Source organism: Rhinoderma darwinii, chromosome 1 (genome assembly GCF_050947455.1).
Source record: "Rhinoderma darwinii isolate aRhiDar2 chromosome 1, aRhiDar2.hap1, whole genome shotgun sequence".
Classification (NCBI taxonomy): domain Eukaryota; kingdom Metazoa; phylum Chordata; class Amphibia; order Anura; family Rhinodermatidae; genus Rhinoderma; species Rhinoderma darwinii.
The window spans coordinates 318,641,737-318,655,082 of record NC_134687.1 but is presented as its reverse complement, the minus strand read 5'-3'; the positions used below and the strand labels follow the sequence as shown (position 1 = coordinate 318,655,082).

Here is a 13,346-nt window from a genome sequence, read left to right as displayed (position 1 = left end):
TAGGTACATGATGGGTTAATGACTTTATGTGAGGCACATTGAGGTACTAAATTCATAACACCTCGTGCCTCACAAGTGAAAGAAAGCAGTTTTTATTTTTTTTACAGCGTACACATCCCAAATGACGCTGTCAATTTGTTCTGCAGGTTATTATGGTCGCGACGATACCGAATAGGTGTATATTTTATGTATTGAGCCTTTTATTTTATAAAGTGTATTTTTTCACTTTATTTTTAAACTTTAATGTACTGGCATTTCTATATGCCAGTACATTAGCCTGTGTACTGATAGTACACAGGCAGTGTTTAGGACATACCTAACTATGCCCTAACAGGAAATATGGTCAGACAGCCCTGGGGTACTTCAATGGACCCTGGGCTGCCTGCCCATATATGTTATGTCCCTCCATCGCGTAACAGGGATTCCCTGTTAAGCAATCAGAGGGGCATCCCCCTTCTCATTTTGTCCCTGAATGCTGCGGTCAGCTTATATCGCATCATTCAAGGGAATAGCGGCGGCGATCAGGTTTTTCTGACCTCCGCCGTTAGTGCAGGACTGTGGCTGTGTAATACAGCCATTGCCCCGCTCCTGAACACAAGCGCGCGGTCAGCCCTGCACTAATGAGCGGCGGCGCCGGCCCTGAAGACAGGGAACATGGGGGTGCTTAGCAGTACGCCCGCCACGTTCTCGGTCTTCAGTGCCGATGCTCATTAGTGCAGTGCCAGCCGCATCACCTCATGCTGACCTTGAGCGCATACTTGTCAGGAGCGGGGCTATGGCTGTATTAAACAGCCGCAGCCCCGCTCTGACTAAATTCATGTACAATACTGAGCTGTGCGGCCGCACAGCTTAGTATCGAAATACATGAATTAATGGTATTGAACCATTTGAGTGTGCACGGTATCTAAATAGTATCAGTATCTCGATGCATCGTGCAACCCTATTAGGCTGTCTCTTAGTGTTGCTCATAGAAAATCACAATGAGATCTTATACATAGGGTCTACCTTACACACCGGATGTGCAAAATGGGCATCAGATCTGATGCCAAGTGTCCCAGATGCCCTGAACTCCATGCTGACGTGGCACACATGCTATGGACCTGCCCTTTATCGTCCTCGTATTGGGATGAGATCAAAGACCTTATGAAGTAATGCATAGGTCAGCGGATTTCTAAAACAACTTCAACTGGACTTTTGGGATATGTCGAAGACTTACCATTATCTGTGATGAAAAAATTAGCAGTGTCAAAGATATTGTACCAAGCCAGAAAAACTGTTGCCAGACATTGGCTGGGTGATTCGCCCCATCAGTAGACTCATTTTTAGGGGTGACGAACTCTGATATCGTTAGAGAGGGGTGTATATTTGAAACGTGACGTTACGTAAATTTGTACAATAATGGGGACAATGGATTGACATGCCAGGATTGGCATCACAGGTGTTGCAAAGAAGCAGACTTTCCTCAAATCTGACGGGTTAGGGAGCGGTGTGATAGCTATGGGTATCCCAGGCATATTGTGCTGATGGCTCTTTGACGCAATAGTGTAGTTCCGAATCGGTGGTACAGATTAACCATTACACTTTAAAAAAAAAACAAAAAAAAAAAACAAAGAACCTGTGGCTCACCCTTCCGTTTCACAATTTTCAGTTGGCTGAGTTTTACCAGCATATCCAAGTACCACAAAGCACGGGCTTGCCGATCAATGTCTTTTGCATGCTTAAGCTCCCCGAGTTCTCGCAGTACATAAGTACCATGTCTAAAAGAAGAAAAAAATGGCAGAGCCAGATATAAGTTATTGTTACCTCTGTGTAGATAGGAATTGGAGACTGCAAATTGGCAGTGTTTCTTCCTTTCAGATGAAAACACTCATTCCGGTGTCGTCTGGAAGCTAAAGACGGTCCATTGCATTTTGTGGGTCTCAACAGTGAATAGGTCTTGAAGGCGACATCTAGCAAAATAACCTTATCACATGTCAGAAGTGGGCATCAGAGGAATCTACTGTTAAGAATGTTATGAGCAATGCTTAATGGGTTTGGGTGCTCTATAATTTTGCAAATCGGCAGAGGTCAAATCTTAACCCCTTAATACCGCAGGCATTTTAAATCTTTAATACCAAGCAATTTTTAAAAGTTTTTCTATCGTCGCATTCAAAGAGCTATATAAATCTCTTATTTTTCCGTCTACATAGCTGTACAAGGACGTATTTTTTGTGGGATTATTTTTTATTTTTTTACTTAGGATTTTTATGTATTATAAGCTTTATTACACGTTTTAACTTTTTTTTTAGTCGCACTAGGGGAATTTACTAAGCGATCATTTGATCGCTTTTATAATACACTGCAATACCTCTGTATTGCAGTGTATTATTGCCTGCTAGTGTAAAACGGAAAGCAATCTGTTAGGCCATGCCTCTAGCATGGCCTAACAGGCATTCACTAAAGGCAGACCTGGGGGCTTTTGTTAGGTCCCCAGCTGCCATAAAAGCCATCGGCACCACACAATCGCATTGTGGGTGTGCCGATGGGGTGAGAGAGGGAGCCCCCTCCCTCTAAAACCACCGAGATGCGGCGGTCGTCATTGAACACCTAATCTGAGGGGTTAAAACGGGCGGGATCACGACTGGAGACCACTGTTATCGGTCTCCGATTGTTGCAGTAAAGCACGAGGCAGTTAGCAACAGCCTGGGCTTCAGTAGCAGAGCGCCCGATTCAGTGAAAACAGCTTCTGAAGAGCCGTGTGAAAAGGAGGCGCTTCAGAAGAACTACCTTAAGCGGCCGCCATAAAAAGTATTTTTACGGCGATCGCGAAGGACGCTGATGTGATCAAAAAGGAGTCTGGCATACTTTTGGGTAGATTTCCTCTTTAGAGTCATATGCTGCTAACCTCGGTTATTTAAAGAATGGGCAGGTAACCGTGCTGAACCTCAAGATGAAGAAGCACTACTGAAACAAGTCCTATCACCGGCTGTAAAGAGCTGGCCAGAACTTGCACATTATTAACCCTATTCTTGAAGGGTTTACATTAAGGTGGACTTTTAGAAAAGATGGACAATTCTAATTGATCAGACAAGTCCTTTTTCTTCTATTGGTTATGCCATATAATGTCTAAGATAGGAATAACCTTTTGATTAAACCTATTCCTTCTTTGCATGCACACGGCAGTCATTTTAATGCAGTACTAGGAGAGCATTCTAATTTGTTATGCTCAATTCACACTGCAGTGTCAGTCATGGTGTATGCGCTGGGAAAGCTCCCTTCAGATTTCTTAAATATATCCATAGGGCCCCATTAACCCGACGAAACACTAGCGTCCGTTTGAAATCCGTTGGGCCAGTAAACACATTTAAAGAGGCTCTGTCCCCAGATTCTCAAATCCCCATCTCCTATTGCCTGTGATCGGCGCTGCAATGTAGAGAACAGTAACGTTTTTTTTTTTTTAAAAAACTCTCATTTTTGGCCAAGTTATGAGCTAATATATATATATATATATATATATATATATATATGCAAATGAGCTTTGAAATGGACAACTGGGCGTGTTTACTTGTTTTACTAACTGGGCGTTGTGGAGAGAAGTGTATGATGCTGACAAATCAGTGACCAATCAGCATCATGCACTCCTCTCCATTCATTTACACAGCAGCATCGTTCTTACTAGAACGATGTGCAGCCACATACACAAGTGTCCTGATAATGAATACACATGACCTCGAGCCTGGACGTCATGTGTAGTCAGAATCCTGACACTTCTGAATCTTTTCTGTGAGATTCCAGCAAGCCACACGTAATCTCGCGAGATTACGAGGTAAACGAGATTTAGTTTCCCTTGCTGGAAATCTCACAGAAAAGATTCAGAAGTGTCAGGATTTTGAGTACACATGACGTCCAGGCTGGAGGTCATGTGTATTCATTATCAGGACACTTGTGTATGTGGCTGCACATCGTTCTAGTAAGAACATGATGCTGCTGTGTAAATGAATGGAGAGGAGTGCATGATGCTGATTGGTCACCGATTCGTCAGCATCATACACTTCTCTCCACAACGCCACAGTTAGTAAAACAAGTAAACACGCCCAGTTGGACATACGAAAAAAAACATGCCCAGTTGTCCATTTCAAAGCTCATTTGCATATATATATATATATATATATATATATATATATATATAAAATAGCTCATAACTTGGCCAAAAATGAAAGTTTTTTTAAAAAAAACACACGTTACTGTTATCTACATTGCAGCGCCGATCACATGCAATAGGAGATGGGGATTTGAGAATCTGGTGACAGAGCTTCTTTAAACCTTTTATTCACATGTATGAAATGGCGTGGTCTGCGATATTCCATACAGAAGAATCCACCTTTTTTTTATACAACGGAAGCCTATGGGCGAACATGGCGACTGTATGCCTATACAGTGCCATACATTGAAGGCTCAAGATAGAGGTACGCAATAGTAAATCCTCCCGTGCAGAGTGGATAGACCCTTACCATAACAAATGAATACATTAAGTTGGCTTACTGTTTTTTTTGTATCCTCTCCTGTAGCTCTTCCGGCGTGATATTCTTAAAAGCAGCAGCGACGCTTTCCATAGATTCATATTCCTCAGGACAAATTACTTATCAAAGGTTAAGAACAAATATCATCTAGACATTACATTTAATGTTCACTTTCCAGTTACAGTGGCATTATGCACAAAATTTTCTATTCTATATTTTATAAAATATTTTGATTTAAGTCAGTAGAATACTGAAAATGCCAATCTTTATCTTACATTTGTCACGTTACGTGTGGAGGATCATTTAAATTGGTGTGGTCACGACATCTTGAGAATATAGATCGCTTCAGTAGATACAGGAGTTCAAATAAAGATGTTGCCTAAAATGGCCTTTTACGCGGAGTGATAATCGCCCGAATGATCATTAGATCGAATGAATGTTTCCAATAATTGTCCAGTGTAACTTGCTCAGTTTATCGTTGATCTTGGGCGCCGATCGCCAATACCAGCAAATTATCTTTCCAAGTAAAAGAACCCGTAGGTCTCTCACATTGAAGTACTCTGTTCAGTATTTTGCATCAGTATTTGTGAGCCAAAAGCAGAAGTGGGTCCAAAACACGAAAGAGGAACAAATCTTTCCATTATACTTTTTGTGAGGTCTCCATTCCTAGCTTTGGCTTACTGAGTATTTTGCCGAGTTTTTTGATGCGGAAACCGTGTCGCAAAACTCGGCAAAAACGGCCCGAAAACGCCTCCCATTGATTTCAATGGGAGGTGTCGGCGTCTTTTTCCCGCGAGCAGTAAAACTGCCTCGCGGGAAAAAGAAGCGACATGCCCTATCTTCGGGCGCTTCCGCCTCTGACCTCCCATTGACTTCAATGGGAGGCAGAGAAAGCGTATTTCGCGCTGTTTTATGCCCAAGGCGCTCAATGGCCGCGGGCGAAAAACAGCGCGAAAATCGGCGTGCAGGGAGAGGAATATCTGCCTCAAACTTCCAAACGGAATTTTGAGGCAGATATTCCTCCTGCAAAATACCCCGTGTGAACATAGCCTAACACTGCAGGAAAAGACTAATCAAAATACTGCCCTTAGGTCTTAGGGTATGTGCACACACACTAATTACGTCCGTAAATGACGGACGTATTTCGGCCGCAAGTCCCGGACCGAACACAGTGCAAGGAGCCGGGCTCCTAGCATCATACTTATGTACGATGCTAGAAGTCCCTGCAGGTCAACTGTCCCGTACTGTAAACATGATTATACTACGGGACAGTTGTCCTGCAGCAAGGCAGGGACTCCTAGCGTCGTACATAAGTATGATGCTAGGAGCCCGGCTCCTTGCACTGTGTTTAGTCCGGGACTTGCGGCCGAAATACGTCCGTCAATTACGGACGTAATTAGTGTGTGTGCACATACCCTTATTCACATGGCGAGGACACAAGTAGCGGCAGCTGCACAGTTGTGTATCAAACTTCAGATTCGCCTGTAAAATCGTACGGCCATTAACAATTACTAATCTGCACCCACCGCAAGTGGGCATGGTTTTCGGCTGCTAAGGCTATGTTCACACAGAGTTTTTTGCAGGCGGAATTTCTGCCTCAAAATTCCGTTTGGAAGTTTGAGGTAGATCTTCCTCTCCCAGCACGCCGATTTTCGCAGCGTTTTTCGCCCGCGGCCATTGAGTGCCGCGAAATACGCCTTCTCTGCCTCCCATTGATGTCAATGGGAGGTTAGAGGCGTAAACGCCCGAAGATAGTGCATGTCCCTTCTCTCTCCCACGAGACGGTTTTACAGCTCACGGGAAAAAGACGCCTCCGCCTCCCATTGAAATCAATGGGAGGCATTTTTGGGCCGGTTTTGATGTTTTGCGACGCGGTTACCGCGTCAAAACACTCAGTGTGAACATAGCCTAAGAGTTTCCTTACCTTTAGAAGGTAATTTGTATTTGCTTTCTACTTTTGTACGCCATTAATGCAGCAGGAGATTTTGTTCTGAAGACCGGCAGAATTGTTTATGTTTGTCCCCCCCCCCCCCTTCCCCTGACTAATAATACAAGATATTCAGTTTCTGCTGCAATTACAGGGTCTACCAGTGGGGGCTACCAAATGATGACGTGGGGTTTTAGGTGAAGAACTTCTGCACATATAAAATTAGTCTGGGCCATCGTTTTGCATTATTGCGTTCCAAGAGTCATAACTTTTTATTTTTCCATTGACGAGCTGTATGAGTGCTTGATGTTCATGGGACGAGCTGTAGTTTTTATTAGTATCATTTTGGGGTAAATGTGATAAATTGATCAGTTTTTATTCACTTTTTTGGGAGGCGAGGAGACCAAAAAACAAATTCTCTTACTGTTTTTTATACATTTTTTAACGCCGTTCTCTGTGCAGTATTAACAACATGTTTACTTTATTCTGCGGTTCGATACGATTATGGCAATACCAAATTTATATAGTTTTTATATGTTTTACTACTTTTACACAATAAAAACACTTTTTTCTAAATAAAATAATGTTTTAGTGTCACTAAATCCGGAGAGCCGTAATGTTATTTTTTTTTGTCGACGGAGCCGTGTGAGGGCTTGTTTTTAGCGTGACAAATTGTAGTTTTTATTGGTACCATGTTGGGGTACTTTCGGCTCTTTGATCACTTTTTATTCCATTTTTTTTGGAAACAACGTGACCAAAAAAGGAAATTCTGTCATTGTTTTTAATTGTATTTTTTTTATGGTGTTCACCGTGCGGGATAAATATGATATTTTTTTAGGTCAGGCCGATACGAACGCAGCGATACCTATTATGTATCGTTTTTGTTATTTTTTTTCTAATTATAATAGGGCTTGATCAGGGAAACCGGGCGTTTTTTTTTTTTTTTATTACGTGAAACTTTTATTTAAAGAGGCTCTGTCACCAGATTTTGCAACCCCTATCTCCTATTGCAGCAGATCGGCGCTGCAATGTAGATAAGAGTAACGTTTTGTTTTTTTTTTAAAAACGAGCATTTTTGGCCAAGTTATGACCATTTTTATATTTATGCAAATGAGGCTTTCTAAAGTCCAAGTGGGCGTGTATTATGTGCGTACATCTGTGCGTTTTTACTTTTTACTAGCTGGGCGTTGTGAATGGGAGTGTATGATGCTGACGAATCAGCATCATCCACTTCTCTTCGTTACCACCCAGCTTCTGGCAGTAAACAGACACACAGCGTGTTCTCGAGAGATCACGCTGTGACGTCACTTCCTGCCCCAGGTCCTGCATCGTGTCGGACGAGCGAGGACACATCGGCACCAGAGGCTACAGATGATTCTGCAGCAGCATCGGCGTTTGCAGGTAAGTAGCTACATCGACTTACCTGCAAACGCCGATGCTGCTGCAGAATCAACTGTAGCCTCTGGTGCCGATGTGTCCTCGCTCGTCCGACACGATGCAGGACCTGGGGCAGGAAGTGAGTGACGTCACAGCGTCATCTCTCGAGAACACGCTGTGTGTCTGCACTGCCAGAAGCTGGGTGTTAACGAAGAGAAGTGGATGATGCCGATTCGTCAGCATCATACACTTCTAGTCACAACGCTCAGCTAGTAAAAGAAGTAAAAACGCCCCGATGTACGCACATAATACACGCCCAGTTGGACTTTTACTTTAAACACGCCCAGTTGGACTTTAGAAAGCCTCATTTGCATAAATATAAAAATGGTCATAACTTGGCCAAAAATGCTCGTTTTTTAAAAACAAAAACGTTACTGTTATCTACATTGCAGCGCCGATCTGCTGCAATAGGAGATAGGGGTTGCAAAATCTGGTGACAGAGCCTCTTTAATCGAAAAAAAAAAATTTTACACATACTAGGGGACTTGAAGATCTGATCTTCTGATCCCCAGTATAATACACTGCACTACTTATGTAGTGCAGTGTATTGTATTGTAACGGTCATTTAACAGCTGACAGTTAAGCATGTAACGTCCTGCCTTGGGCAGGACCTAATAGACTCCCGTACCTGGCAACCAGGAAGCCGTTGCTAGGCTTCCTGGTTGCCATTGCAATCAGCAGCACCCTGCGATTTTTCGCGGGTGGCCTACGAGGTACAGAGGGAGCCCCCTCCATCGGTGTCAATCACTTAAATGCCGCTGTCGCTATTGACTGCAGCATTGAAGGGGTTAAGCGGCCGCGATCGGAGATAACGGTGAAGGCTGCCGTTGAAGAAATAAATTATTTTTTAATTAAATTTGTATATTGAGGCTAATTAATGAGGCTCTGTCATCACATTATAAGTGCCCTATATTGTACATAATATGATCGGCGCTGTAATGTAGATTACAGCAGTGTTTTTTATTTAGAAAAACGATCATTTTTGACAGAGTTATCACCTATATTAGCTTTATGCTAATGAGTTTCTTAATGGACAACTGGGCGTGTTTTACTTTTTGACCAAGTGGGCGTTGTGGAGAGAAATGTATGACGCTGACCAATCAGCGTCATACTCTTCTCTCCATTCATTTACACAGCACATAGCGATATAGCTATATCGCTATGTGCAGCCACATACACATTAGCGTTAATCAAGTGTCCTGACAATGAATAGACATCCTGTCCTTGCTGGAGGTAATGTGTATTCAGAATCCTGACCACTTCTGTAGCGTGTGTGTGAGACTACAGCACAGCACAGCGAGATCTGTACCTAACCTGACGAAGGGGCCGGTACGGCCTTGAAACACATCATTGTTGTTACTGTACAAAAATAAAAGCAGTTTTCAGTAAGGCTGCGCCCTCGGATATTCCATTTTTTACCTCCTTATTTCCTGGATCCACACAGCGGAGTTTTAGCAATCTTCGAACCGGAATTTGGGCTGCAACTGTCTTACCCAAGTGTGACTTGGACACGCATCATTGGATGTTATGCTCCTAGCATAACAACATCAGGTCAGCACAATTGACCACCGTTTTTTAATTTTCCTTACATTTTACAGGTTCATGCACTATGTGCGCTTTGTTTACTTTTTTTCCCTACAGCGTGAGACTACAGCACAGCACGGCGAGATCTCGCTGTAAATGACAGTTTACAGTATAATCTCGCGAGACTACGCCTGCTATGCTGTAAATCACAGAGAAGTGCCAGGATTCTGAATAGACATCACGTCCTGACTGGAGGTAATGTATATTCATTGTCAGGACACTTGATTAACATTAATGTATGTGTTTGTGGCTGCACATCGTGTTCTAGTAAGAACATGATGCTGCTGTGTAAACGAATGGGGAGAAGTGTATGACGCCGATTGGTCACTGATTGGTCAGCGTCATACACTTCTCTCCACAACGCCTGCTTGGCCATATAGTAAAACACGCCCAGTTGTCCATTAAGAAACTCATTAGCATAAAGCTAATATAGATCATAACTCCGTCAAAAATGATCGTTTTTCTAAATAAATAAAAAAACACTGCTGTAATCTACATTACAGCGCCGATCACATGTACAATATAGGCCACTTATAATGTGGTGACAGAGCCTCTTTAAAGAGGCTCTGTCACCGGATTGTGCAACCCCTATCTCCTATTGCAGCAGATCGGCGCTGCAATGCAGATAAGAGTAACGTTTTTGTTTTTAAAAAAACGAGCATTTTTGGCCAACTTATGACCATTTTTATATTTATGTAAATGAGGCTTTCTAAAGTACAACTGGGCGTGTTTAAAGTAAAAGTACAACTGGGCGTGTATTATGTGCGTACATCTGGGCGTGTATTATGTGCGTACATCTGGGCAATTTTACTTCTTTTACTAGCTGGGCGTTGTGAATGGGAGTGTATGAATCAGCATCATCCACTTCTCTTCGTTACCACCCAGCTTCTGGCAGTGCAGACACACAGCGTGTTCTCGAGAGATCACGCTGTGACGTCACTCACTTCCTGCCCCAGGTCCTGCATCGTGTCGGACGAGCGAGGACACATCGGCACCAGAGGCTACAGTTGATTCTGCAGCAGCATCAACGTTTATCAATATATTTGCATCAGTTTTCTGGTAGGCAGGCAGGCAGGCAGGCATACATACATACATACATACATACATACAGACATTAAAAGGGCCAAAAAAAAAAAAAGTTGCGTGACAATCAATAATAGCAGCAGGTTCAACCTGGTGTTTTTAGCCCTCATCGCCATCAACAGGGCGTGCTCCCCGTTAAGAATTATAGCACCCTCTGAACTGGGGGAGATAGTGGCGCACTCCTCGGACAGTGCACCAGTATGAATCAATCTCAAACATTAATGTATTGGAAATCAAGGTTTTCCCCAAGAAGAAACACTTCCCCAGCATATATCCTTCCAAATAAACCTTGTTTCCAAGACGGTCATTATGGATTTTTCATGTTATTGCCCACGTCACAGCATCTAAACATGACACACAAGGCATAACAAATACCAGTAGCAGATAATTCACCCAGCCTTAGTTTACCCTATAGAAGGATACGGTTATTAAATCTGTAAACGTTCTCCGGTTTGTCTGCTTGAGAATAACATTGAGGCAAGAACAGTGAATAGGTCTCGTCCTCTTTCCTGTCCACAACGTCTTGCACTAGTTCTGTAAGTAGTAAGAACATGTAAAATACATTAGTTACATAGGTAAACAGGTTACGTCCAGTGGTATTTGAAGAGGTTTTTCGGTCTTCTGTAAATAACACTGAAAGAGGATCTGTCACTAGTTTAGTGATTCCTCGAAAAAGAGGACTCAAAAACCACCAATAATTAATCCCACCTGAATAGCAAATAAAATAACCCTATCACAATATACAAGCAGGATAACCAATATAATGCAAAATATAACCTCTTTATTAGATACAAGATAAAATACAGAATATAGAATGGAACGACAAACCCATGATGCAAGGATCCCCACACGTAAAAACTGTAAACTCCTATAGAAATGCATAGGTAAATACAGCAAAGTGCAAGTGCCTGAACAATAAATGCAGCCCTATACCGACAGGTGTTGTTAGGGAAAACAAAGATTAGACAGGCACAAAACACCCCGGTTCAGGCACTTGCACTTTGCTGTATTTACCTATGCATTTCTTTCTATAGGAGTTTATCGTGTGGGGATCCTTACATCATGGGTTTGTCGTTCCATTCTATATTCTGTATTTTATCTTGTATCTAATAAAGAGGTTATATTTTGCATTATACTGGTTATCCTGCCTGTGTTGTGATAGGAGTAGTAGTTCAGTTACGCCCAATCTCCTAGCTAATCGCTGTCACACTGATCATGCTAGTGAAGACCGTGTCCCAAAAACATTTTAAAAGTTGAGCTTTTTTCTAAATATGGAAAGGAGGCTATACTAGACAAATGCAGCGATTCTCCTGAGGTGGAGCTACCTCACAGCCTCTGACGCTGTCCTATCAGCATGCAGCTGCTTCACCCAGTGTGAGAGAGTGAGGCTGGAGGGAAGGGCGGGGGGATAATTTCAAATAGCCATATCTCCAGCTGTGGACCACCAAGAACAGTGGTTCTGATGACCCATGAACGATGAGATTCTAATCTTTTATATGACACCAGGATCGCAGTTCTAGCTGTGAAACAATCGGAGGCATCGCCAGGTGAAAACAGTGGGGAACGGAAGCAGTATACTATATGATCATGCTATATTGCTGGGCAGGGAGGGGGGGGGGGGGGGGGAGAAGCTGTATGAAGCGGATTGGACAGAGTCATACAGAAAACATACCGCCTAGAGTGAAAAGAAAGAGTAACCTCCCATTTGCCTAGTATAGCCAAATTAGCATATTTAGAAAAAATGCTCATAACTTTGCAAATCAACGTTTTTGAAAAACAATTCACACTGTAGTTCGCATCATAGCGCCTATTAGATTAGATAGGAGATAGGGAATTAATAAACTGGTGACAGAGGCTCTTTAAAGAAGGACTCATGGGAAATCTGACTGGAGGGGAGTTTCTCTTTGCAAGCCAATGAGACTCCCATCGAGGATCCCATAGGCTTGCACAGAGCTTGACTTCCGGTCCACACAGCAGACGCTGTAGCATTCAGAGTCAGAGTGTAGGTCACGTGACCGATCGTCAGCCCGGAGCAGCTAACTTTAAAGTAAAAGTTCACGGTAAGAGAAAAAAATCTTTCACCTGACCTAGTTTGCAAACGAGGTGGGGGAAGTAGGATGGGGGCCATTTCCCCGGAGTGCTTCTTTAATCACTGTATTAAATGAAAGGTTTCATTTGACTTTCTAATATATACTTTGCATTAGTATTTTCTGAAAATCAGTTTGCCATCAGTGACAGGCTGCAAACCTGTACATACGTTGTCCTGCTCTCAGCTAAGACCCCATGCACACGAACGTAACAACGCCCTTAATCATGGGCCCATAGACTTCTATTGGCCACGGCTACCTTCCCATATGCTTACGGGAAGGTGCCCGTGCCGTTGAAAAATATGAAACATGTCCTATTTCAGGCCGCAATAACGACACGGGCAGGCCCATAGAAGTCTATGGGGCTCCCGTAATTACGGGTAGCTACGTGTGTGCACCCGTAATTACGGGAGCGTTGCTAGGCGACGTCAGGGGATAGTCACTGTCCAGGGTGCTGAAAGAGTTAACTGATCGGCAGTAACTCTTTCAGCACCCGGGACAGTGACTACCGCTGGAGTTAATAGTATTAAACGTTAACTTACCTGCTTCTTCCTCCAGTCCGGCCTCCCAGGATGACGTTTCATCCCATGTGACCGCTGCAGCCAATCAGAGGCCAAACACAGGCTGCAGCAGTCACATTGACTGCCACGTCATCCAGGGAGGTCGGACTGGATGTCAAAAGAGGGACGCGTCACCAAGACAACGGTACGTATGAACTTCTTTACTTAC

The 13,346-nt window shown here is 43.1% G+C and overlaps 1 protein-coding gene across 4 annotated transcripts in view; it reads right to left on the bottom strand.

The window, feature by feature from the left end:
• Positions 1 to 13,346, bottom strand: part of POLR1E (RNA polymerase I subunit E) — a 77,681-nt gene that overhangs the window by 22,195 nt on the left and 42,140 nt on the right. For all 4 annotated transcript variants that reach the window (XM_075851416.1, XM_075851436.1, XM_075851442.1 and 1 more), the window contains 3 exons: positions 10,954 to 11,064; positions 4,522 to 4,618; positions 1,627 to 1,757 (listed from right to left, as the gene is read on the bottom strand). In XM_075851416.1, the coding sequence (XP_075707531.1) occupies positions 1,627 to 1,757; positions 4,522 to 4,618; positions 10,954 to 11,064 (339 nt within the window). The remainder of the gene's footprint in view (positions 1 to 1,626; positions 1,758 to 4,521; positions 4,619 to 10,953; positions 11,065 to 13,346) is intronic.